The following is a 24,821-nucleotide window of genomic DNA, read 5'->3' as shown; positions in this document are numbered from 1 at the left end:
AGAAAATGAGAGAAAACTGAAGGAAAGAGAAAGCAAAGACAGTGACAGAAAGAAGGTGAGAAGTGGTGAAGTCACTGTAAAACAATCCAATACCACCCCGCTCCTTGGTGCTACTTATATTCCTCATGTCTGCCCTTTCTCTCAAGTTCTTGGAAGCAAACTTTCCATCAAGAGACCTCTGTTTCCTTGAGAGTCAGCTTTGTTGTTGTTCCTCTGATTTTTCGTATTTGAGCTTGTTTTAATTCCTCCATTTTCCACCACCTGCTGTTTAGCTGAGTGTGAGAAATTACACAGTTCTCTAACTTATGTGAGGGGGTAGGAGCCTCTTTTTGTATTTCCCCAGGCAGCGTTTCTTTAATAAAGCATGAAATGACAGCAGTGTAAGGTGCCTGTCCTGGCATATCATAAAATGATATTAATCATCACAAAATTACGCAGCCACACTTTAATTTCAGCCACAACACTGGATCCAGTAAGGTCCTAGAACAGGGGTTTCTTCAAATGATGTCCCTTCTTTGTGGAGAAAAAAACCTCCTCTCATATTTTCAATAACAGTTCTGATGTGACCGGTTCTGATAGGGCGCTAGGGGCTAAAGATGGAGGATCGACTGCTGCCCCGGCTCAGCCAACTGAGCCGGTGCTTGTTACCACTCTTCTTTCCTTTAATTTTCCAAGAGAAGGAAGGCAGAGCCTATTGATAGGAAAAGAATTAGATCCTATGATTTACTGTGCAGTGAAGGAGACCAAAGATAAAGGTGTAGCCTGAGGCTGTAAGGTTGCTCCACTGTATGCAGGAAGAACAGAATCAGTGACATAGACTGAGTGGAATGAAACAATCTTTCAACAAGGAACGTCTTCAATTTCACTTTCATATACTTAAGTAGCAATACTCTGCTGATATGAAGGAACTTCTCTCTCTGTAAAGGGCATCTTTAACTTGAATCTGTTTTATTTCCCTTATTTTTTCCTCTTCATCATACACTCATGTTACCACAGTATAGTTGAACAAGTATAGCCTTTTGAGTCAGAAATTTTTAGTTTATTTGTAGTTTCCAACACATTTGAGTTGTGTGATTGTGGGCAAGTCACGTAACCCCTTTAATATTGGTATTCATGTAGGCAAAACATACGGATAGCAATACCTATTTTATTCTATTTGGGAGGAAGTGTCTATACAGTCCTGGCACATACTGGGTAACCTAAAATGCCCATGTCTTTCCCTCCTGTATTTCTTGCTCCTGTTCTTCTACATGTCTCTGTGAGGTTTTTTTTTTTTTTCCACTATAATACTGTATGGAGCGGGGGGCACTGACATGAGTGTTATGTGGCAGAGGGGACACTGTATTTAAGAATGTAAGAACTGGGCTTCCCTGGTGGCGCAGCGGTTGAGAGTCCGCCTGCCGATGCAGGGGACACGGGTTCGTGCCCCGGTCCGGGAAGATCCCACATGCCGCAGAGCGGCTGGGCCCGTGAGCCGTGGCCGCTGATCCTGAGCGTCCGGAGCCTGTGCTTCGCAATAGGAGAGGCCACAACAGTGACAGTGAGAGGCCCGCGTACCGCAAAAAAAAAAAAAAACAAACAAACAAAAAAAACAATGTAAGAACTGATCAAGCCATTATATTAACTGACTGGCCTGATAAACGAGTCACCCACATCGAGCATTCTTGGGGCTTCTGAGTGATTATCTTACAGCTCTGGGAAGCCATCTAGAGAGGAATGCAAAGGAATAGGAAAATGGAGGTAGGGGCTTAGAATATCTGATGACCCCAATCATGGCGAAGTCTTGCGTCCTGCTACCTGCTACCTTTCAGGTGATAAATAAGGCGGCCCTGGTAAAGAAATATTAGCTATGTGCTACTGGTGATACTTAAATACATGCTGGGGTTTTTTTGTTGTTGTTGTTGTTGTTGTTTTGTTTTTACATTTGGTTTCCCTGCAATTTAACATCTCTTCTTACATACTCTCCTCTTGTTTAACATTTTGTATGTCCTCAGGACACCATATTAGTTAAGATTACAGTCAGTTACTTGTTGCAGTTTTACTTTCCCATACTGAAAATAGGCAGATGTCTCTTGGGGTTTCCCAGTAATCAGTTCATTTCTGATTTCCACCTCCCCTGGGAAAAGTGAGCTGAGATTTCCTAGTTTATGAAAAGTCATCCTTCCTACTACCTTTAATCTCTATTTCCCGTCTCCTATAACTCCTATCTTTCCCTGCATCCTTCTTCTTATCTCTTTATTCATTTTTCTAGTTGGCCTTTACCCAAAGTTTATTTATGAGGACAGCACAACAGATTTCAGAATTCTTTGGAAAGATTGCTCAGGTATTTGGTGTCCTTTCCTGAATATCATGGTGAAATCTGCTATTAAAATATTCATACATTTTAATCATGCAAGAGTCAGACAAACAATGTCTGCCCTCTGACAGACATATAAAATCATAGTAGGCATAACTGTATGCCTTTCCTTTTTTCTTTATAACTCTCTCTTATCTGATTTCCTTTAATCCTACTTTGGGGATGTTTTATGTCAGAATTAATTATATTGAGAACAAGTGTCTGTTGCCTAACACTTTAAACATCATGATAAAAAAGTTGAAACATAGTTATTCGTGGTTGGATTGTGCTGGCCTCTCGCTACTCCTTTATTCCTCCACTTTACACACTTTTGCCAGAACTGGAGAGAGAAGAACTAGAAGTCAAATTCCTCAATTTTAAGTGTCATTTCTTAAGTTGTTACAAAACTACACTGAAATTTTACAGTTAATGCAAATTATTATTTTATTATATATCTATTTAAATAACATGTCTCTTCAGTATTTTATCTGTAGTATTTCCTACTCTGATATTATATTAAAAACCATTTTTGATTGAGACTGTCTTAAGTGTTTTTCAAGTATAGTCTCATTTAATTCTCACTACAACCCTATGCGCTAGGGGCTACTGCTAACGCCATTTTATAGATAAGGAAATTGATATTTGGAGAGGCAAAGTAATTTGTCACAAGTCACTGGGAATACTGGGATAGAACCTGAATTCAGAACCTGAAATCCAACCCAGATTACACAACTCTAAATTCAGGACCCTTAACCATCATTCACTGACCAAATGTGGAATTTAGAAATAAGATTAGCATTTACTAATTCATGTAACATTGCTCTTCACATTGTTAATTAATTCTGTGATAGAATTTACAAATACTATTGGTTCTCAGTGATTTGGGAAAATATACAAACCTAAAGAACCTATAGATAAGGGGAAGGAACCTTTTGCCATTCAGCTTCCTTAATCAAGGATTGCCAATTAAATGATAAAAACCCATTTTTTTTTTCTAATACATAAGACTTGGGCTCTGACTGACCTTAAGTTAAGAGTATTTTTTGACACTTAAGTAGCTATATGACCTTGGGCCCCTCTAAGTTTCTATGTTATTACCTAGAAAACAAGGTAACACATTCTTTAACTCCTAGGATTCAATGAAAAGGTACATGAGAAGTGCTTAGCTAAGTACCTAGAATATGGCGCTGCTCACTAAAAGGGAACTATAATTTTTATTCTTTCATCTCTCTATTTCTCACAAAATGCACAAATTTTTAAAAAAGTAAAGTACATCAAACAAGATGAAACGCTCTCCTGAAATGAAGTCTTACTAGTATGACAGTGCTGTTTTTCTCCTTCCCTTAAAGACTGAATAAAATAGAAATTTTAATAGAAAAAGGAGTTACTCATTTAGAAAGGAAGGCTGTGTAATTCAATTAAACTTTACAATATTTAATTTTTGAAGGATTCAGAGTATTAAATTTTATATCTGTTCCCATTGAAAACTGATTTTACTGGTTTTAGACAAGTCTAGCTAAGTTTTTGTGGAAGCTTGCAGGTCTTATACAGACAACAAAACTCGTTCAAGCCTTTTCCTTAGATTCCTCCTGTGTTCTACTGTTCCTGGCTTAGAGAGAGGATATACCTACTGTGAGCTGTGGGAAGTACCCAAGTAAGGAAAGAGGTCAAATCTTTCAGAAACAAGAATGAACGAGAGCCAGTGGCTACAGTCATTCTTTAGCATTCATCACTGGGCAAAAAACTGAGTTGCCAGGAGTGCTTTATTATATTTCTATTATGTTTGGGAAAAAGTTTTAATTATTCTTAATATTTAGAGTGATTTTCTTTCATAACACAACATGGTCAAATTTTATTCTCTGACCTTGTTCCATATAAATACTAATAGTTAAAATAAAGGTAACTTTATTTTCATTCAATCATTTATTCATTAATTCATTTTTTTTTCAATAGGCACTGTCCTACTTGCTGGTGTTACAGCAGTAAAGTCTTTGTAGAGTGTTCATTTTAGTGAGGGAAGAAAGGCAACAGATAATTTAAAAATAAAGTACATTCAACATCCATTCATAATAAAACATTAGAAATCTAGGAATAGAAGGGAGCTTTCTTAAGCTAATAAAGACTTTCTATAAAACTGTCCATTGAAAGAATTCCCCTCAAGAACAGGAAGAAAACTACTGAAGGATTTCCCCTGAGGTCAGGAACAAGATATGAGTGTTACTATCACCATCTTTAATGTTTATGGGAGATCCAAGCTAGTGCAATAGGCAAGGAAAAGAAAAAGAATTCATAAAGCTTAGAAAGGAAGAAATAAAATTTTTACTATTCAAAAATTATATGACTGAATAGGTAGAAAATCCAAAAGAATCTATAAACTATAAAATTAATAAGTGAATGTAGCAAGGTTGCTAAATACAAGATCAGTACACAAAATCAATTATATTATTATTATTATAGTATCAAAAGAGAAATGGAAAACTTTAAAAAAAGACACCATTTACTACTGCATCAAAAACCCCATCAAGGAATTAATAGAAAAACAATAAAGTTGTATCAAGTGTAGTTAACGAGGACCTAAATGTGTTCAAGAATAGGAAGACTCAATATTTAGGATAGCAATTCTCCCCAAACTAATTAATAGATTTAATGTAATTTAAATAAAAATTTAAGGTTTTAAATTTAAATAAAATTTTAAAAAATTTAAATAAAAATTTGAGGTTCTTTGTAGATATTGGTAAGCTGATTTTAAAATTTACATAAAAATGCAAAGGACCAAGAATTGCCAAGGCAATCTTGAAGAAGATGAACAAACTTAGAGGACTTACAATAGCAGATATTAAAATTAATTATAAAGTTACAGTAAATAAGACAGTATGATGACACAAATGGAACCAATGGACAGGAGAGTACAGAAACAGAGTCCACATATATATGGTCATCTAATTTGTGACAATGATGATACCATGAAACAGTGAGAAAAGGATGGTCTTTTCAATACTTGGTACCAACTTGACATGTTTATGGAAAAAAGAAGGTATCTTGGCCCTTATCTCACACATACACAAAAATCAATTCCAGATGGATCTCAGATAGATACATTTTAAGCATGTAGGAACATATTTTCATGATCTTGTCGCATGCAGAGATGTCTTTAAAAAGACACAAAAAAGGAAAAAAAAAGATAAATTGGACTACATTAAGATGTTTGTTCATCAAAAAATACCAGTAGGAATGTAAAAAAGATAAACCACACATTAGGAGAAAGTATTTGCAACACAGATAAGGGACAAAGGGCTCATTAAGAGTATATAACGAATTTCTACAAATCAATAAGTAAAAGCAGAAAACTCAATAAAAAAAACCCACTGAGGTATTTCAAAACAGAAGATATCCAAATGGTCAATAAATATATGAAAGAAGCTCAGTTTCACTACTTAGTGAAATGTACATTTAAGTCATACATAATATGACATCTCTACTGCCCACCAGAAAGGCTAAAGTTAAAAAGACAAATAATATTAAATACTGGTGAGAATGTAGAGCAACAGGAAAACTTACATACTGTTGGAAATAAAAACTGGTACAACCACTCTGAAAATCTGTTTGGCATTTTCTACTAAAGCTGATCATAAATGTACCACATAACTAGCAATTCTACTCCTGGTTGATAACCAACAGAAAAGAATACATATGTCCTCTGAAGGACAGGTACAAAAATGTTCTTAACACAACTATGCAAAAAAAAGCCAAAGACTGGAAACAACCCAACCATCCACATTGGAGGAATGGAATAAAGAAATTCTGGTAAATTAAAAAAATGGAATACTACAGAACAATGACAATGAAAAAATTACAACTATACACAATGATGTCTGCAAAACCAAAATAATGTTGGACAAAACAAGCTGTATATAGAAGAGTCCATACTATATGATTCCTTTTATACACATCTCAAAGCCAGGCAAACTAATTTATGATATTAGAAGTTAGGATAGTGGTTTTCTTTGAGGGAAGCTAGTGACTAAGGCAGCACAAGGGAGGGGGTGTGTGAGTTTCTGGAAGTTTCTCATTCTTGATCTGCATGCTGGTTATGGAGCTCTGTACACTTTGTGAAAATTCATTGAGCACTATACCTATTACTTATGCAGTTTTATATATGTAAATTATAGTTCAATAGAAAAAAAGCCCATTAAATAATAATATGGTGAATAAACTTTCCAACTATTAACATTTTGTAAAGGTGAAAAAATAATAGGTTAAATGAAATTGAATAATATGAAGAAAATAAAGTAGGGGAGAGACACAGGGAATACGGGGAGGTGTGAAGAAGAAGGGTCATAATTTTAAAAAGAGTGGTCAGAGAGGCTTTAATGAGAATAGTTAATCTCCTTTTTCTTACCTGTATGGTAAAATTTCCCTGAAAATCCCAGGTTGAACGTAAAATTTGTGATTTGTGCACGCAAAAGATTCTGAGTATCAAGCAGGGCCTGAAATACATAATTTTAAAAAATATATCAGGTAGAGCATGGCCTTGAGAAGATATCTTCCTTTAGCATTCAAAAGGTAAAACTACTCCTTTAGACATGAGAGAATTAAATGATGGAAAGTAGTTTCTTTACCACCTTACAACTAGCAGGAAGCTTCTGAGATTACATAAATACATACTTATATTTATCCTTTAGCTGCAATAAATCAGCAAAAAATGTCAGCTAGAAAAAGGAAGTTAAATGAAAAGTTTATTCTTCATGTATCAAAGGAAGTAGTATCTAGTACATAAAATACATCTCCCTTTACCCCTCAGGGACGTAGTTCACCAGTTGTCAAAAGAAGGACATTCTGTTTAAGTGAAACTATGCAAGAACATATATTGAAAGAAACAGATTGTTGTTTTTCAGATATATCTTTGGTCTTCAAAATACAAGACTTTTCAATCTTTAAGTCTTAGATTCACCAAAGATAGTGGTTATTCTTCAAAAATGGATATCATGGTAAAGTAAATCTGTAATTTACCCTTCTATTGAAAAACAGATAAAACCCCCTACTAATGACAGGTAAAGCTATTTTGAATCAGAGTTTTAATTGTTATATCCTATAAAGTATTTTTCATGCTATGAGTATTTAATGGACTTCTTTTCTTCTCCTTGTCCTCCTTTTCTTTCTCATTCTTATTTAAGTTCACATTCTTGTATTCCTCTCTCCCCCTCCCCCAGACTCTGGTAGTTGAGTGCCCACCTCAGTGAGGCAAAAAGTAACACTAAATGGTAGATCTGTAAAGGATCTTAGTCAACATTTCTTTTATACATGAAGAAACTAAGGAGAAATGACTTGCCCATTTTCAAAGATAAAATTAGTGGTAGATCCAAGGTTAAGGATATAGATCACCTGATTCCATATTAGGTACTCTTTCTACTCTACCACACCAAATCTTTCCCCACCCTTCCGTAGTACTGCTGGATCCACAGCAAAATCTTTTCTTAATAGTGTAGCTGATATCTGGAAGCTCTGCCCCATCATGTTCACAGTCTCAATGTTTTTTTGGGTATAAACAGATATACATATTATTCAGAGACCCTCTCATGATTGTATGTGTTCAATAATTATTAGTTGCCACCCCTCTATTATTGATGCTGCTACTATTACTACTCTTAATATGGTTGTTATTGTTAGTGATAGATAATACATATCATCTCTCTGAACTTTTCCCTTCATTTATTAAAGTCGAGACAATTATCTAACTCATAGAATTATGATGAGGAATATTAAAGAGATAATATATGTGGGAGTTCTTGATAAATTTTTTTAAAAGTGGCATAAAATGGATGAAGAAGATGTGGTACATATATACAATGGAATACTACGCAGCCATAAAAAGGAACAAAACTGGGTAATTTGTAGAGACATGGATGGACCTAGAGTGTCATACAGAGTGAAGTAAGTCAGAAAGAGAAAAACAAATATTGTATATTAACGCATATACGTGGAATCTAGAAAAATGGTATAGATGACCTTATTTGCCAAGCAGAAATAGAGACACAGATGTAGAGAACACATATATGGATACCATGGGGGAAAGGGGTAGGGTGGGAGGAACTGGGAGATTGGGATTGACACATATACACTATTGATACTATGTATAAAATAGACAGCTGATGAGAACCTACTGTATAGCACATGGAACTCTACTTAATGCACTGTGGTGTCCTAACTGGGAGGGAAATCCAAAAGGGAGGGGATATATGTATATGTATGGCTGATTCATTTTGCTGTGCAGTAGAAGCTAACACAACATTGTAAAGCAACTATACTCCAATAAAGATTAAAAAAATATTATCAGCAATATATTATATATTAATATATGTATATAATTATATATTACTGATAACTATATCTATAATTATCTATATCTGTATATCTATATCTGTATATTATATATATCTCATCTACTTATTTTTTTAATTGAAATATAGTTGGCATACAATATTATGTTAGCTTCAGGAGTATAAAATAGTGATTTGACGTTTATACTATGAAATGATCAACACCTGAAGTCTAGCAACCATCTGTCCCCACACAAAGTTGTTACAGTATTACTGACCATATTCCTTATGCAAAAATTACATCCCCATGACTTATTTATTTTATAATCAGAAGTTTGTACTTCTTAATCTCCCTCACGTATTTCACTCATTTCCCCCATACCCCTACCCTTTGGCAACCACCCATTTGTTCTTAGTATCTACGAGTCTGTTTACATTTTGTTTTGTTTGTTTGTTTTGTTTTTTAGACTCTATGTATAAGTGAGATCATATGGAATTTATCTTTCTCTGTCTATTTACTTCACTTAGCATAATACTCTCTAGATCCATCCATGCTGTTCCATGGCAAGATTTCACTCTTTTTTACGGCTAATATTCTACTGTATATACATACCACTCTTCTTTATCCATTCATCCATCAATGGACCTTAGGTTGCTTCCATATCTTGGCTATTATAAATAATACTACAATGAACATAGGGGTGCACATATTTTTTAAAATTATTTAATTTATTTATTTTAACATCTTTATTGGAGTATAATTACTTTACAGTGTTGTGTTAGTTTCTGCTGTATAACAAAGTGAATCAGCTATACATATACATATATCCCCATATCCCCTCCCTCTTGCGTATCCCTCCCACCCTCCCTATCCCACCTCTCTAGGTGGTCACAAAGCACTGAGCTGATCTCCTCTATTTTACACTTGGTAGTGTATAAATATCAATGCCACTCTCTCACTTCGTCCCAGCTTACCCTTCCCTCTCCCCATGTCCTCAAGTCCATTCTCTACATCTGCGTCTTTATTCTTGTCCTGCCCCTAGGTTCTTCAGAACCATTTTGTTTTCTTAGATTCCATATATATGTGTTAGCATATGGTACTTGTTTTTCTCTTTCTGACTTACTTCACTCTGTATGACAGACTCTAAGTCCATCCACCTCACTACAAATAACTCAATTTTGTTTCTTTTTATGGCTGAGTAACATTCCATTGTATATACGTGCCACATCTTCTTTATCCATTCATCTGTCAATGGACACTTAGGTTGCTTCCACGTCCTGGCTATTGTAAATAGAGCTTCAATGAATATTGTGGTACATGACACTTTTTGAATTATGGTTTTCTCAGGGTATATGCCCAGTAGTGGAACTGCTGGGTTGTATGGTAGTTCTATTTTTAGTTTTTTAGTTTTTTTTAACTGTTCTCCATAGTGGAGAACATTCCCACCAACAGTGCAAGAGGGTTCCCTTTTCTCCACACCCTCTCCAGCATTTATTGTTTGTAAATTTTTTGATGATGGCCATTCTGACCAGTGTGAGGTGATACCTCGTAGTTTTGATTTGCATTTCTCTAATGGTTAGTGATGTTGACCATCCTTTCATGTGTTTGTTGGCAATCTGTATATCTTCTTTGGAGAAATGTCTATTTAGGTCTTCTGCCCGTTTTTGGATTGGGTTGTTTGTTTTTTTGATATTGAGCTGCATGAGCTGCTTGTATATTTTGGAGATTAATCCTTTGTCAGTTGCTTCATTTGCAAATATGTTCTCCCATTCTGAGGGTGGTTTTTTGCACATATGTTTTTGAATTAGTGTTTTTGTTTTCTTTGGGTAAATACTCAGAAGTGAAATTGCTGGATGATATGGTAGTTCTATTTTTAAGTTTTTGAGGAAGCTTCATACTGTTTTCCATAGTGGCTGCACCAATTTACAATCCCACCAATAGTATATAAGGGTTCCCTTTTCTCCATATCCTCTCTAGCACTTGTTATTTCTTGTCATTTTGATGGTAGCTATTCTGACAGACATCTTTTCATGTGTCTGTTGGCCATCTGTATGTCTTCTTTGGAATAATGTCTATTCAGATCCTCTTCCCATTTTTAAATGGATTGGGGTTTTTTTTGGTATGGTATTGAGTTTCTTGAATTTTTTAATATATTTTGGATATCAAACCCTTATTGGATATGTTATTTACAAATATCTTCTACCATTCAGTAGTCTGCCTTTTCATTTTGTTGATGGTTTTCTTCAAAAAGCTTTTGGTTTGATATAGTACTACTTGTTTCTTTTTATGTTTGTTTTCCTTGCCTGAGGAGATACATCCAAAAAATATTGTTAAGACTGGTGTCAAAGAAAGTACTGCCTATGTTTTTTTCTAGAAGTTTTATGGTTTCAGGTCTTACATTTAAGTCTTTAATCCATATTGAGTTTATTTCTGTATATGGTATGAGAAAGTGCTCCAGTTTGATCCTTTTGCATATAGTTTTCCAAGCACCATTTATTAAAGAGGCTGTCTATTCCCCATTTTATATTCTTGTCTCCTTTGTCATAGATTAATTGACCATCTAAGTGTGGTTTATTTCTGTGTTCTCTATTCTGTTCCATTGTTCTATGTGTCTGTTTTTGTGCCAGTACCATAATATTTTGATTACTGTAGCTTTGTAGGACTGCATGAAATCAGGGAGCATGATACCTTCAGCTCTGTTCTTTCTCAAAATTGTTTTGGTTATTTGGGGTCTTTTGTAATTCCATGCAAATTTTAGAGTTATTTGTTCTAGTTCTGTGAAAAATGTCATTGGTTTTTTGATAGGATTTGCACTGAATCTGTAGATTGCCTTGGGTACTCTGGAGATTTTAACAATATTAATTCTTCCAATCCATGAGCACAGTATATCTTTCCATTTGTTTGTGTAATCTTTAATTTCTTTCATCAATATCTTAGTCTTTGGAGTACAAGACTTTTGCTTTCTTGGTTAGATTTATTCCTAGGTATTTTATTCTTTTTGATGCAATTGTAAAGGGAATCCTTTTCTTAATTTCTCTGATAGTTCATTATTAGTGTCTAGAAATGCAACTGATTTTTGCACTGATTTTGTATCCTGAAACTTTTTTGAATTCATTTATTAGTTATAATAGTTTTTTTGGTGGAGCCTTTAGGGTTTTCTATATAAAGTATCAAACAGTGACAGTTTTGCTTCTTCCTTTCCAATTTGGATTCCTTTTATTCCTTTTTTTTTTTGTCTAATTGCTGTGGCTCAGACTTCTGATACTATGTTGTGAGAGGGTCATATCTTTGTCTTGTTCCTGATCTTAGAGGAAAAGCTTTTAACTCTTCACGGCTGGTTCTGATGTTGGCCGTGGGTTTGTCATATACGGCCTTGATTATGTTGAGGTACATTCCCTCTAAAACCACTTTGTTGAGAGTTTTTATCATAAATGGATGTTGAATTTTGTCAGAAGTTTTTTCTGCATCTAGTGAGGTGATTATGTGATTTTTATCCTTTATTTTGTTAATGTGGTGTATAACATTGATTTGTGGATTTTGAACCATCCTTCCATCCCTGGTAAAAATCCTGCTTGATTGGGCTTCCCTGGTGGCGCAGTGGTTGAGAGTCTGCCTGCTGATGCAGTGGACACGGGTTCGTGCCACGGTCTGGGAAGATCCCACATGCCGTGGAGCGTCTAGGCCCGTGAGCCATGACCGCTGAGCCTGCGCGTCCGGAGCCTGTGCTCCACAATGGGAGAGGCCACAACAGTGAGAGGCCCGCGTACCACCAAAAAAAAAAAAAAAATCCTGCTTGATCATGGTGTATGATCTTTTTAACGTATTGCTGAATTTTGTTTGCTAATACTTTTTGAAGATTTTTGCATCTATGTTCATCAGTGATACTGGCCTGTAATATTCCTTTTTTTGTGGTGTCTTTGTCAGGTTTTGGTATCAGGTTGATGCTGGCCTCATAGAATGAATTTAGAAGTGTTCTCTTCAGTTTTTTGGAATAGTTCGAAAGAGATGTTAACTCTTCTTTAAATGTTTGGTAGAATTCACCTGTGAAGCCGTCTGGTCCTGGAAATTTTTTTGTTGGAATTTTTTGGATTACTGAATCAATTTCATTACTATTCTGTTCAGATTTTCTATTTCTTCCTGATTCAATCTGTGAGATTATACATTTCTAGGAATATATCCATTTCTAATAGTTTGCCCAATTTGTTGGCATATAGCTGTTCCTAGTAATCTCTTAGGATCCTTTGTATTTCTGTGATGCCAGTTGTACCTTATCCTCTTGTATTTCTGATTTTATTTATTTGGGCCCTCTCTCTTTTATTCTTGATGAGTGTAGCTAAGGTTCATCAATTTTGTTTATCTTTTTCAAAAACCAGCTATTAGTTTCATTGATTTTTTTCTGTTGTTTTTTTAGTCTCTATTTCATTTATTTCTACTCAGATCTTTATTATTTCCTTCCTTTTACCGATGTTGGGTTTTGTTTGTTCTTCTCTTCCTAGTTCCTTTAGGTGTAAGGTTAGATTGTTTATTTGAGATTTTCTTGTTCCTGGGGTAAGCCTGTATCTCTATAAACTTCCCTGTTAGAACTGTTCTGCTGCTTCCCATAGATTTTGGAACGCTGCGATTCCATTTTCATTTATTTCAAGTATTTTTAAATTTCCTCTTTGATTTCTTCAATGACCCATTTGTTGTTTAGTAGCATATTGTTTAGCATTCACATTTTTATTTTTTGTGGTTTTTTTCTTTTAGTTGATTTCTAGTCTCAGTATTGTGGTCAGAATGCTTGCTACGATTTCAATTTTCTTAAATTTACTGAGACTTTTTTTGTGGCCTAGCATGTAGATCTATTTCTATTCTACAGAAAGTTCCATGTGCTCTTGAAAAGAATGTGTATTCTGCTTTTGGATGGAATGTTCTATATATACATCTATTAAGTCCATTTTATCTAATGTATCATTTAAGGCCAGTGTTTCCTTAGTGATTTTCTGTCTGGATGATCTGTCCATTGTCCCCTACTATTATTGTGCTACTGTCAATTTCTTCCTTTATGTCTGTTAATATTTGCTTTATGTATTTAGGTGCTTCTATATACTTACAGGTGTTTGCATATATACTTAAAAGTGTTATAGCTTTTTGTTGGATTGATCCCTTTATCATTATGTAAGCCCTTCTTTGTCTCTTGTTACAGTTTTTGTTCTAAACTCTATTTTGTCTAATATAAGTATTGCAATCCCAGCTTTCTTTTTGTTTCCATTTGCATGGAATATCTTTTTTCATTCCCTCACTGACAGTCTGTGTTTTAAATCTGAAATGAGTCTCTTGTAGGCATATATATTTGTGTCTTGTTTTTTAATCCATTCAACTCTATATCTTTTGATTGGAGCATTTAGTCCCTTTACATTTAAAGCAATTATTGATAGGTATGTATTTATTGCCATTTTTTATTGTTTTCTATTTTTTTGTAGTTCTTTGTTCTTTTCTTCCTCTCTTGCCCTTTTCCCTTATGATTTGACGACTATTGTTAGTATTATGTTTGGATTCCTTTCTCCTTATTTTTTATGTATCTCTTATAGGTTTTTGGTTTGTGGTTACTATGAGGTTTATATATAACAACATTTATATATGCTTATTTTAAGCTGATGATCTCTTAAGCTCAAATACCTTCTAACAGCCTTATATTTTAACCCCCCCAGATTTTGTTTTTGATGTCATATTTTACATCTTTTTATTTTATGTATCCTTTAATTACTTATTGTAGATATAGATCATTTTACTACTTTTGTCTTTTAACCTTCCTACTAGTTTACATGTGATTAATTCACTACCTTTGCTATATGTTTGCTTTTATCAATCAGATTTTTCCTTTCATACTTTTCTTATTTCTAGTTGTGGCTTTTTCTTTTCTGCACAGTAAAGTGCCTTTAACATTTCTTGTAAGGCCAGTTTAGCAGTGATGAACTCTTTCAGCATTTGCTCATCTGTAAAACACTTTGTCTCCTTCAACTGTGAACTTTAACCTTAATGGGTAGAATATTCTTGGTTGTAGGTTTTTTCCTTTTGGCACTTTGAATTATCATGCCACTCTCTTCTAGCCTGCAAAGCATCTGCTGAAAAGTCAGCTCATGGTCTTAGGGCAGTTTCCTTGTACATAACTAGTTGTTTTTTCTCATGCTGATTTTAAGATTCTCTCTTTAATTTTAGTTAAAATGTGTATTGGTGTGGATATCTTTGACTTCATCTTCTTGGGGACTCTCTGTGCTTCTTGAAACTGGATGTCTATTTCCTTCCCAGGGTTAGGGAAGTTTTCAGCTATTTTTCCTTTCTTCTTTTTTTCTTTAATATTTATTTATTTGGCTGCATCGGGTCTTAGTTGTGGGATCTTCACTGAGGCATGTGGGATCTTTCATTGCAGTGCACGGGCTCTTTGTTGCAGCACGCGGGCTTCTCTCTGGTTGTGGTGTGCAGGCTCCTCTCTAGTTGTGGCGCGTGGGCTCCAGAGCGCATGGGCTCAGTAGTTGCGGCATGCAGGCTCTCCAGTTGTGGTGTGCGGACTCTAGAGTGCACAGGCTTAGTTGCCGCATGGCATGTGGGATCTTAGTTCCCCAACCAGGAATCGAACCCGTGTCCCCTGCATTGGAAGGTGGATTCTTAACCACTGGACCACCAGGGAAGTCCCCAGCTATTTTTTCTTAAAAAATGTTTTCTGCTGTCTTCTCATCTCTTCTTCTTCTGGGACCCTATAATGTGAATGTTAATATGCTTGATGTTGTCCCAGAAGTCTCTTAAGCCATTCTTATCAAAACAATTTTTTTCTATTTTCTGTTCAGCTTGGGTGATTTCCACTACTCTGTCTTTCAGATTGCTGATCTGTTCTTCTGTATCGTCTAATCTACTGTTGATTTCTTCTAGTATATTTTTCATCTCATTTATTGTATTCTTCAGCTCTGATGGGTTCTTTCTTATATTTTCTAATTCTTTGTTGTAGTTTTCACTGTGTGCATCCATTCTTCTCCTGAGATCAGTGAGCATCTTTATGATCATTACCTTGAGCTCTTTATTGGGTATATTGCTTATCTCCATTTTGGTCAATGTTTTTACCTGGGATTTTGTCTTGTTCCATCATATGGAACATATTCCTTCATCTCCTCATTTTGTATAATTCTCTGTTGTTTTTTTCCTATGTATTAGATAGTGGTGTTATGTCTTCCAATCTCGGAGAAGTAGCCTTATGTAGGAGACATCTTATGGGGACCAGCAGAAAGCTCCCTGCTGGCCACCTAAGATAGATGTTACAGAGGTGTTTCCTATGTGGGCTGTATGTGTGCCCTTCTGTTGTATCAGGGCTGACTATCGTGGCTATGCTGGTAGGTGGAGCTGGTTCCTGGCCCAGTTGGTTGCCAAGGGCCTGCGGGTGGGCAGGGCAAGTCTCCCATGATAATGGGCTAGAAGGTGGATTCCAAAACGGCGCTTGCCAGTGCCCGTGTCAGCACTGTACAATGACATCTCAAAGACGGCTGTTGCCAGAGTCTCATGGGGAGTCTCAGCTGCCTTTTGCCTCTCTGGGAGGCTCTCCAATATCAGCCAGTGGTTCTGACCCACGCACTTCTCAAATTACTGCCTCAACACTGGGACTTGGACTGTGTGAGATTTTGTGGGTGCCCTTTGTGCATGTCCTTTAAACACAGAGTCTCATTATCCTATAGAACTTTGGCTCTCCTGAAAGTAAGCTCTGCTGGTTTTCAAAGTCTGACTTTCTAAGGGCTTGTCTTCATAGTGCAGAACCCCTGGGCTGGGGAGCTTGATATGGGGCTCAGACCTCTCACTCCTTGGGGAGGGGAGGAACTCCTGTTTGTGGGTCATCAACCAGGGGGTGTGGGTCTTGACTAGATAGCATCTCTGCCCTTCCTACCCATCTTGTTGTAGCTCCTTCTTTATATCTTCAGTTGTGGAAGATCTTTTCTGCTACTCTTCAGGTTGTTCTATTGATAGTTGCTCTGTAAGTAGTTGTAATTTTGGTGTGCCCATGAAAGGAGGTGAGTTCAGGGTCTTCGTACTCCATCATCTTGAGATCTCATTTATTTTTTGAAGGTTTTTTCCCCTCATTTTATTTACCTTCAGTATCCTCCTACCCTTCTTTCTCCCCTTCTTCTTGCTTATTTCTTCTACTCAGCTGAATATTCTAGTTGGCTCTTCCTATCTTTCCTTCCCCTTAGATCTTATCTTTCTTCTTCATCCATCTTACTTCATTTCATTCTCTTATTTTCCTCCTTTCAATGGTGGAAATATGTATTCAAAAATCCATCTTAAAATCATTTCGTGTGTGTTCACTGCTTTATTCTTAAAGTTAGAAATTTTTTCTTTTTATCTCCCTGAAAATAAAATCCCCAAACTACACTTGAACTTTACTTTGTGATTCTAGATTGTTTTTTTAAAATTTACATTTACTATATTTAATAGGGAAAAAACCCAAACAAATCTATCCTATGATTAGACCTCGGAAGCAAATTCAGTACCTGTTAACTAACCTCTAAATCAACTACAATACATTGACTCAAATTATTGAATTAACTCTGATTTTGCAGGCTTGACTTGGCATTTTACATATTTATTCAATGTTCTGGAAATAAACATTAAAACACATAAAAGATATATTGAAACAGATGGCAGCTACTAATATTATGACTATGTATAGTGAAGAGGGAAGTTTATTTCTAGATAATAATTTTTAAAGTTAAGTAGTAATATTTCTTATTTTTTACATTGCTTTTATGAACCAGATTTTGAGAGTGTCTATGAGAACAATGTTATATATTCACTCATTATTTCTGTCTTTTCAAAATATGCTTTTGTGCAGGAAGCTTGAATACTCAGTAATATTCTTTTTTTTTCTTCTCAGTAATATTCTTAAATCATATCCTTTTTGTTAAACTCTTCATTGCTAGAATGTTTTTATTCATCATTATTCTATTTATAACTGATATAGTCTATTATTCCTATGAACATTTATATAAAATGATATAAAATAATACTTTATGTGCAACATGTCTAAAATGCTTTATCCTTTATGTGCAACACGTCTAAAATGCTGTAATAATATCTAAAATCTAATCATAATAATCTAAATCAATATTCCAGTACCAAATTCAGAAAACCACATGTATTCTGGGCAAGCAAACACTCGCTGATATGCAAACTACTTTGGCCATGGAGGAGGTAATTGATCACTGCCACGTGCAGAGGTATTATTTACTGGTCTCCTCCAATCTAAGAACCCTAAGAACATAGATGTGTACTGTCAGAAATGGTCTGATTATTGAAAAATGGTACTTAAGTGTTCCAAAACTTTGAATATATTTAGCAGGATAATTCACAATTCTACGTGTCAGTGATTATCTTTAAAATATCACATCTTTTTCTAATTAAAAAAAAATTAAAATCACTAATAAACCTACCTCTCAGGATAAATTAATATTATGATGTAATCCCATCCCATTTTTACCAATAACTACGTATACCTATGTATATGTAGATATATAGATGTATAAGTGAAATTAGAGCCATAAAGTAAAAATTAGAACTGTATCAATTATGATTAAAAATACAGAGTTTTGAATTTTGCCTTTTCCATTTAACAGTATATCATGAGCTTTCTCCTGTCACATTAACCATCCAAAACGAAAATTTTTAATGGATGCTGAATATTACATCAAATGGATATACTATAATTTATTCAACTGTTTTATACTACTGTTGTACATTTAGATTGTTTAATTTTTTTGTCTAATATAAATACTGCTCTGTGTATCAATACATATTTTTATAGCAAAGGAGTAACCATTTCTGCAGGAGAAAATAATTCTGCTTACTCTTCAGCAAACAAAACAGTTTCTGATTGGTGTCACACACCGAATTCCTAGGATAGTATGGAATTGATTAGGGCTACTCATGGCTGAGAGAAATGCATACTCTGAGATATTACGGTAGGGTGTCTGGATAGCCTCAATGGCACTTTCTTTGAGGTTCCATGAATTTGTGAATGCGGGGTAGGGGTGGGCTGGTAAGAAAGAAAGGAAGAGAATATGGAATACATGGGACCTCCCAGGATCCTGTATCAGCTAGAAAGGGTTATTATGACTTTCCCAGCCTTTCTACTGATCCTCACAACTGCAGCCAACTCAGGGTCCCATTGCCACCCCTGAGAAATGCCAAAAACTACAAAGGATACAAAAGAGAGAAAGACTGAACTGGCACTGTGTATTTTGTGCCACCAAGAGAATAATGACTGAAGATACTAGAATGCTGCAATTCTGAGTCTGAGATAAAGATAATATAACTTTACATTTGTATTATTGCTTATAATTCTCAAAAAGCTTTCACTTATCATCTCACCCGACCTTTAAAACAACTTAAGAGAGTCAGGGTAAGCACTATTATTGCCACTTTAAATTTAAGGAAAGTAAGGCTCAGATATGTGAAGTGACTTGCTAAACCCACACAGCAAATAAGAGGCAGAATAGGGGATTTAAACCCATATTTCCATATGGTATAAGCTGTCTTGTCTAGAAACAAGAAAATGAAAAATATCTTGACTAATATGCTTTCCAAGTATAATATCTTATGCAGAAAAGTCTTTCAATTTTTTTAAGACTATGAAACAGACTTTCTTGTCACAAACCACGTCTTTTAAATCTTCCCACACTAATATTTTTGTATTGCTGAGGAAACATAGTGTGTTTTGTTTGTATGTTTATTTATTGATCTATATTCTCTCCCTCCCTTTCTGTGTGTGTATGTGTATATATTTATGTAATCTTTCTTGCGTATGAATTAGCCTTTCACTTATCTATCACAAAAAAAGCATTTAAAATGGAAGAAGCTTAGACCAAACTGATGAAAGTACAGCATTTATAAGTTCACTCATTTATAGTATAGAGTATAGATTAAGGCTTGATATCCTGAGAGTCAAGGTCTTAAAAGTCCTCTATTGTGATTTTCCACAAGCAAGATTGTCTTTCACATTGACATGAAATGTGATTTTCTGTCCTCAGGCCAAGCTGGTAGGCAGATTGCTTTTATGTAATTCCTGTGAAGCTGGCAGGAGGTGACTCATATACATAAATGCCTCTTTCAATCAGGAAGAAGGTGTCAGAGGGCGGGTGGGTGGTGTCTGAATGACTAAGTTTTAAGATGTTAGGGGTACTGAAAAAAATCTCCTAAAATGAGAGTTTCTAGGGAGATGCACACATGAGGATCTGGATCACGTCAATGAATCAAAGGAGAACTTTGAAAAGATTTTACTACATTGTTTGAATCTCAGTCTTTACTTCATAACTCAGTGAAAAGAGAAATTCCCTCAACTACTCATAAATTAAAAATAGCTCAGATTTTAAACAAGCTCTTGGAATGAGACTTGATTCCAAGAGGCTCAAATTGAAATATTAAGTACATTGTATGAAAGGGACAGAGGAGTTATGGGTATGAAAAAGTCACGAGAAAGTCACAGAAATTTTTAGAAATAGCCACAGTAGAGGAAGAGTACGTTCCTGAGAAAATAAGTGACTACTCACTATCTCATTCAAGTAAAATCAAACTTTCTTACAGATGGTAGCGCTATGGAACAGAATAAAAGTCTCTGTTGAAATCCCTGAAAGGATTTCAGATAAATGCGAAGTAACAGTATGGCCAAGTATCTAGGTGGTAGTCCATAATAGCCGATGTTCTCAGTAAATGCTCAGTGGAACAGATAAAAGCCAATACAGTAACTGAACTCCTAGGGAAAGCTGAACAGGTTGACAGAGTGAAATTCTTCATTTCATGGCTTTATGTTCTGGTTTTCTCACAAGGCCATGTTATATATCTGTTGTTTTTTCCTCTAAAAAATTTATAGGGGGGCAGAGCAGAAAACAACAAGGGTGGCGCATGTACGAAGTTGTTGACAGGAACCAAGAGCGATCAATGTGAGTGGGAGTAGGATCCTGGATTAAACAACGTTACCAACAAAAGGCTGCAATGCTTTTTTCACTTACTTATCACTCTGTGTGTTATACTGGTTCACTGGCTTTCCCTATATTATAACATCCATTTATTATTTTCAGGGACTATATAACTACTTTCAATTATAGCACCAGAACAGTTTCTATTAGTACCTTTCCCACCTTCATATATGTTTAAGATTATATATGAATTCTAAATTTCTTCGGTAGTTCTGGACTGTTGTCTAAACTTTTCTAACAGACTTTTTAAAAATTTTATTTTGGAGTTTTCTTGAAGTGGTGAATTTCTGAGAGAGCTCAAAGTATTATTGCAGAAGACTTTGGATATGGTCCACTACTGTCAATAAAGATTTCAGAAAATACAGAATCTTAATTCTGCAGCAAATCTATAGCAAACTTTATTCCAGTGTTAAGAAGCAATCATTATTTTCCACAGCCTGATTTTTATATGAGTTGCTTTAAAGAATGTATAATCGATTTTCCGTGCAGCGTTGCTAAGAAAAAAATTCCTATGGAACTGTTAAAAAGGCAGTTGACCTTTGTTTGTTTTAGTGTAGCCTTAGGAGTCTATCTTCTAAAGTTAAAAGTGAGTTTGTATGATTTACCTGAATGAGGGTTTTGTTATTATTGGAGGCTTATCATAATTTACTTTTATAATTTCTGTTTAATGTAATGGCTCTTAAAAAAGCCAACATACTACAGAAATTGTCATGCTTGCATTTCTCAAAGATGTCACACTGTCATTAAGATTTCTGAGAGAGATTTGAAAATGACCAAAACCAGGAATCATATATTCAAAACGACTGAGAAAAACATGTTGATTGAGCCTATGAATCTGGCAGTAGGCCATGGTACAAAAAGTGGCATTTAGGCCACAAGTCCAGCTCAAACCTAGCAGGTTGCATATATTATTGTTCCTAAAGATAGGGAGATAGTTGGGGGAAGTAAGATCGAATAGTTAAAACTTAAAAAGGCAGAGTCAGACTAGTCATACAGGGTTTTACCCCTGCTCTTCCATTTACAAGCGGTATGACCTTGATAAGTCTGAGTCGCAGTCTACTTTTTTGTAAAATCATACCTCCTTTATGAGAATGCAATGAAGAATGAAACAATTCATGGAAGCACTAGATCAAATAATCAACCTTGGGGAGGGATAAATTAGGAGTTTGGGAATAACACATACACACTACTATATACTTATAAAATAGTTAACCAACAAAGACCTACTGTATAGCACAGGGAGCTATACTCAATATTCTGTAATAACCTATAAGTGAAAAGAATCTGAAAAATAATACACATATAAAAGAATATATATATATATATAAAACTGAATCACTTTGCTGCATACCTGAAACCCAACACTGTAAATCAATTATACTTCAATTAAAAAAAAACCCCAAAAAATCCCCGCAAAACAAATAAAAACAAATAACCTAAACCACATAACAGGTCTTCAAAAATGCTAGTTCCTTTTTTCTCTCCCTATTCCTGATAAATGCTTCAACAACAACAACAAAAGGCAAAGCAGCACCCCCAAGATACATTTGGAAGTGGGTCCAATGGTGTTGGTGTAGTGAAGGAGGTGTTTTAAGTACCTCTCATCAAACTGCATTTATAGCCAGTTCTAATTAAAGCTAACATTTATTGAGCAATGGGCACTTAATGTTTACTAGGCTCTGTGCTAAGGATGGACAATCTCATGTAACCTATTCAGCAACTCATTGTTATTGGATTATCTCAATCTATTCAACAAGTAGATACTATTAATTCATTACACACATAAGGAAACTGAGGCACACAGAGGTCAAGTAAATTAAGCAGAAATTAAAAACTGAATTTTAGGGCTTCTCTGGTGGCGCAGTGGTTGAGTCTGCCTGCCGATGCAGGGGACACGGGTTCGTGCCCCGGTCCGGGAAGATCCCACATGCCACGGAGCAGCTGGGCCTGTGAGCCATGGTCGCTGAGTCTGTGCGTCCGGAGCCTGTGCTCCTCAACGGGAGAGGCCACAATAGTGAGAGGCCCGCATACCACAGAAAAAACAAAAAAAACTGAATTCTAATTTAGTTTAAAAAAAAGAATATGGGGTATTCCTTCGCAAGAGGACTTATGTGATTTGGGGATTATATGTTCATAGCACTAAATCCACCTTAACTTTAAAAGCATGTATTGAAAACATTAATAAAATGTAACACAAGTCCATGAAGAAAAGCTTCGTGGTGTTGGAAGACAATTCTCCATGGTATTCTTGCATGCCTGCATGTCTTGTGAGCAGAGGCATTGACTGCCCTTGCTTGGAGCTGTCTTTTCAAGGATGTTTATAGAACAGACAGCTTTGTAAAACAGAGATAGTATCTTCCTTCAGAGCAAAGGGCAAGTTGCTTACTTTCCAGTATAAACAAGATCTTATCTACCTCCCCTGCCCCTGCCATGCAAAGGTCACGCAGGATACCACCCATTATAAAAGATTCGGGTCCCTCAACATTAGGGTTCCTCTCCTGTAATGCAACCCACTGCATGTGCAGGTGTGAATCAACTAGACCTTTTCACATCACCCTGTAGGAAGTGGGACTTGGAGAACCAGCTCAAATGTGATACTCTGGCTGTTACTATTGCTGTGAGTAATAATATACTTTCTCTCTGACTCAGAAATCTTGTACCTTCTAATAGCATCCCTGAGACTGTGGCAGGCTGACTTGCTGGCTTGCAAACAGGATGAAATCTCTGACCTTCCTAGTTCTTAACAAGTGGAGAAGGGAAAATCGTAAACATGCAAGGACAGGAAAAGATCCAGTTTATTTAAGGTGCTATCTAAAGCAACTCAACAAGGATGTACGTGGGAAAAATAATCATTCCTGAAGGCCATGTTTCACGATGAACCAGAGGGGCTTTGGGATAGAAATGTGTGTGTGTGTGCATACAGAAAAACAGGAAAGGGCAAAGAAAACATATTGCCTGAAACTATGGAAAACTAATAAATACACGTGACTGTAAACAGCTTTCTAAAGACAGGTACGCTGTGCTGCGTGTGATTTATATGTTTGCTCCTGGCTTGGAAATGAGTGCCAGTACTAGATTCACAAAAGCTGTTAAATTCTTCTGATGTTCAAAGCTGCAGGAAATAGTCTCATATCTATATTCTCATGAAGCCAGTAGGCTGGTTTATAACTTTACGCAACTATTTTTTCTGGCAAATTGAGCGGAGAAAGAAGGGTTAATTTACTATGAATTATAATTCATAGTTAATAAATTGTTAACAGGCAACAGTAAGTAAAGCTTAATGGGGATATAGCAAAGAGGCATTTTTTTTCACTTTAATTGTACTTCATTAACAGAGTTCATCCTCTGGGGGGCAGGCAATAACGAGACCATAACAGTCCTTGACTGTGGATCTTGCTAAGTCTGTTTTAAAGAAACAAACAACCTAATTTAAAAATGGGCAGAAGACCTGAATAGACATTTTTCCAAAGAGGAAATGCAGATGGTCAACAGGCACATGAAAAGATGCTCAACATCGCTAATCATCAGGTAAATGCAAATCAAAAGCACAATGAGATACCACCTCACACCTGTCAGAATGGCTAGTTCATCAAAAGGAACATAAATAATGAATGTTGCAAGCATGTGGAACCCTGGTACACTGTTGATGGGAATGTAAATTGGTGCAGCCACTGTGGAAAACATTATGGAGGTTTCTCAAAAAACTAAAAATAGAGCTACCATATGACCCAGCAATTCCACTCCTAGGTATATATCTGAAGAAAAAAACCCCACCAATTTGAAAAGATACATGCACCCCAATGTTCATAGCAGCATTATTTACAATCGCCAAGATATGGCAACAACCTAAGTGTACATCAACAGATGAATGGATAAAGAAGGCATGGTACATATATACAATGGAATACTACTCAACCATATAAAGAATGAAAATTTGCCATTTGCAGCAACATGGATGGACTTGGAGGATATTATACTAAGCGAAATAAGTCAGACAGGGAAAGACAAATACCATACATTATCACTTATAAGTGGAACCTAAAAAGTACAACAAACTAGTGACTAAAACAAAAGAGAAGCAGACTCACAGATATAGAGAACAAACTAGTTGTTACCAGTGGGGAGAGGGAAGGGGGAGGGGCAATATAGCAGTAGGGGATTAAGAGGTACAAACTATA

The 24,821-nt window shown here is 35.7% G+C and overlaps 1 protein-coding gene across 2 annotated transcripts in view; it reads right to left on the bottom strand.

The window, feature by feature from the left end:
• The window catches only part of LOC136123105 (bifunctional heparan sulfate N-deacetylase/N-sulfotransferase 3), a 137,249-nt gene that overhangs the window by 87,368 nt on the left and 25,060 nt on the right, over positions 1-24,821 (bottom strand). For both annotated transcript variants that reach the window (XM_065877181.1, XM_065877182.1), the window contains exon 2: positions 6,735-6,822. In XM_065877181.1, coding sequence (XP_065733253.1) covers positions 6,735-6,822 — 88 coding nt within the window. The remainder of the gene's footprint in view (positions 1-6,734; positions 6,823-24,821) is intronic.

Source organism: Phocoena phocoena, chromosome 5 (assembly GCF_963924675.1).
Source record: "Phocoena phocoena chromosome 5, mPhoPho1.1, whole genome shotgun sequence".
NCBI classification, from domain to species: Eukaryota; Metazoa; Chordata; class Mammalia; order Artiodactyla; family Phocoenidae; genus Phocoena; species Phocoena phocoena.
This window is presented reverse-complemented; position numbering and strand designations above follow the sequence as displayed.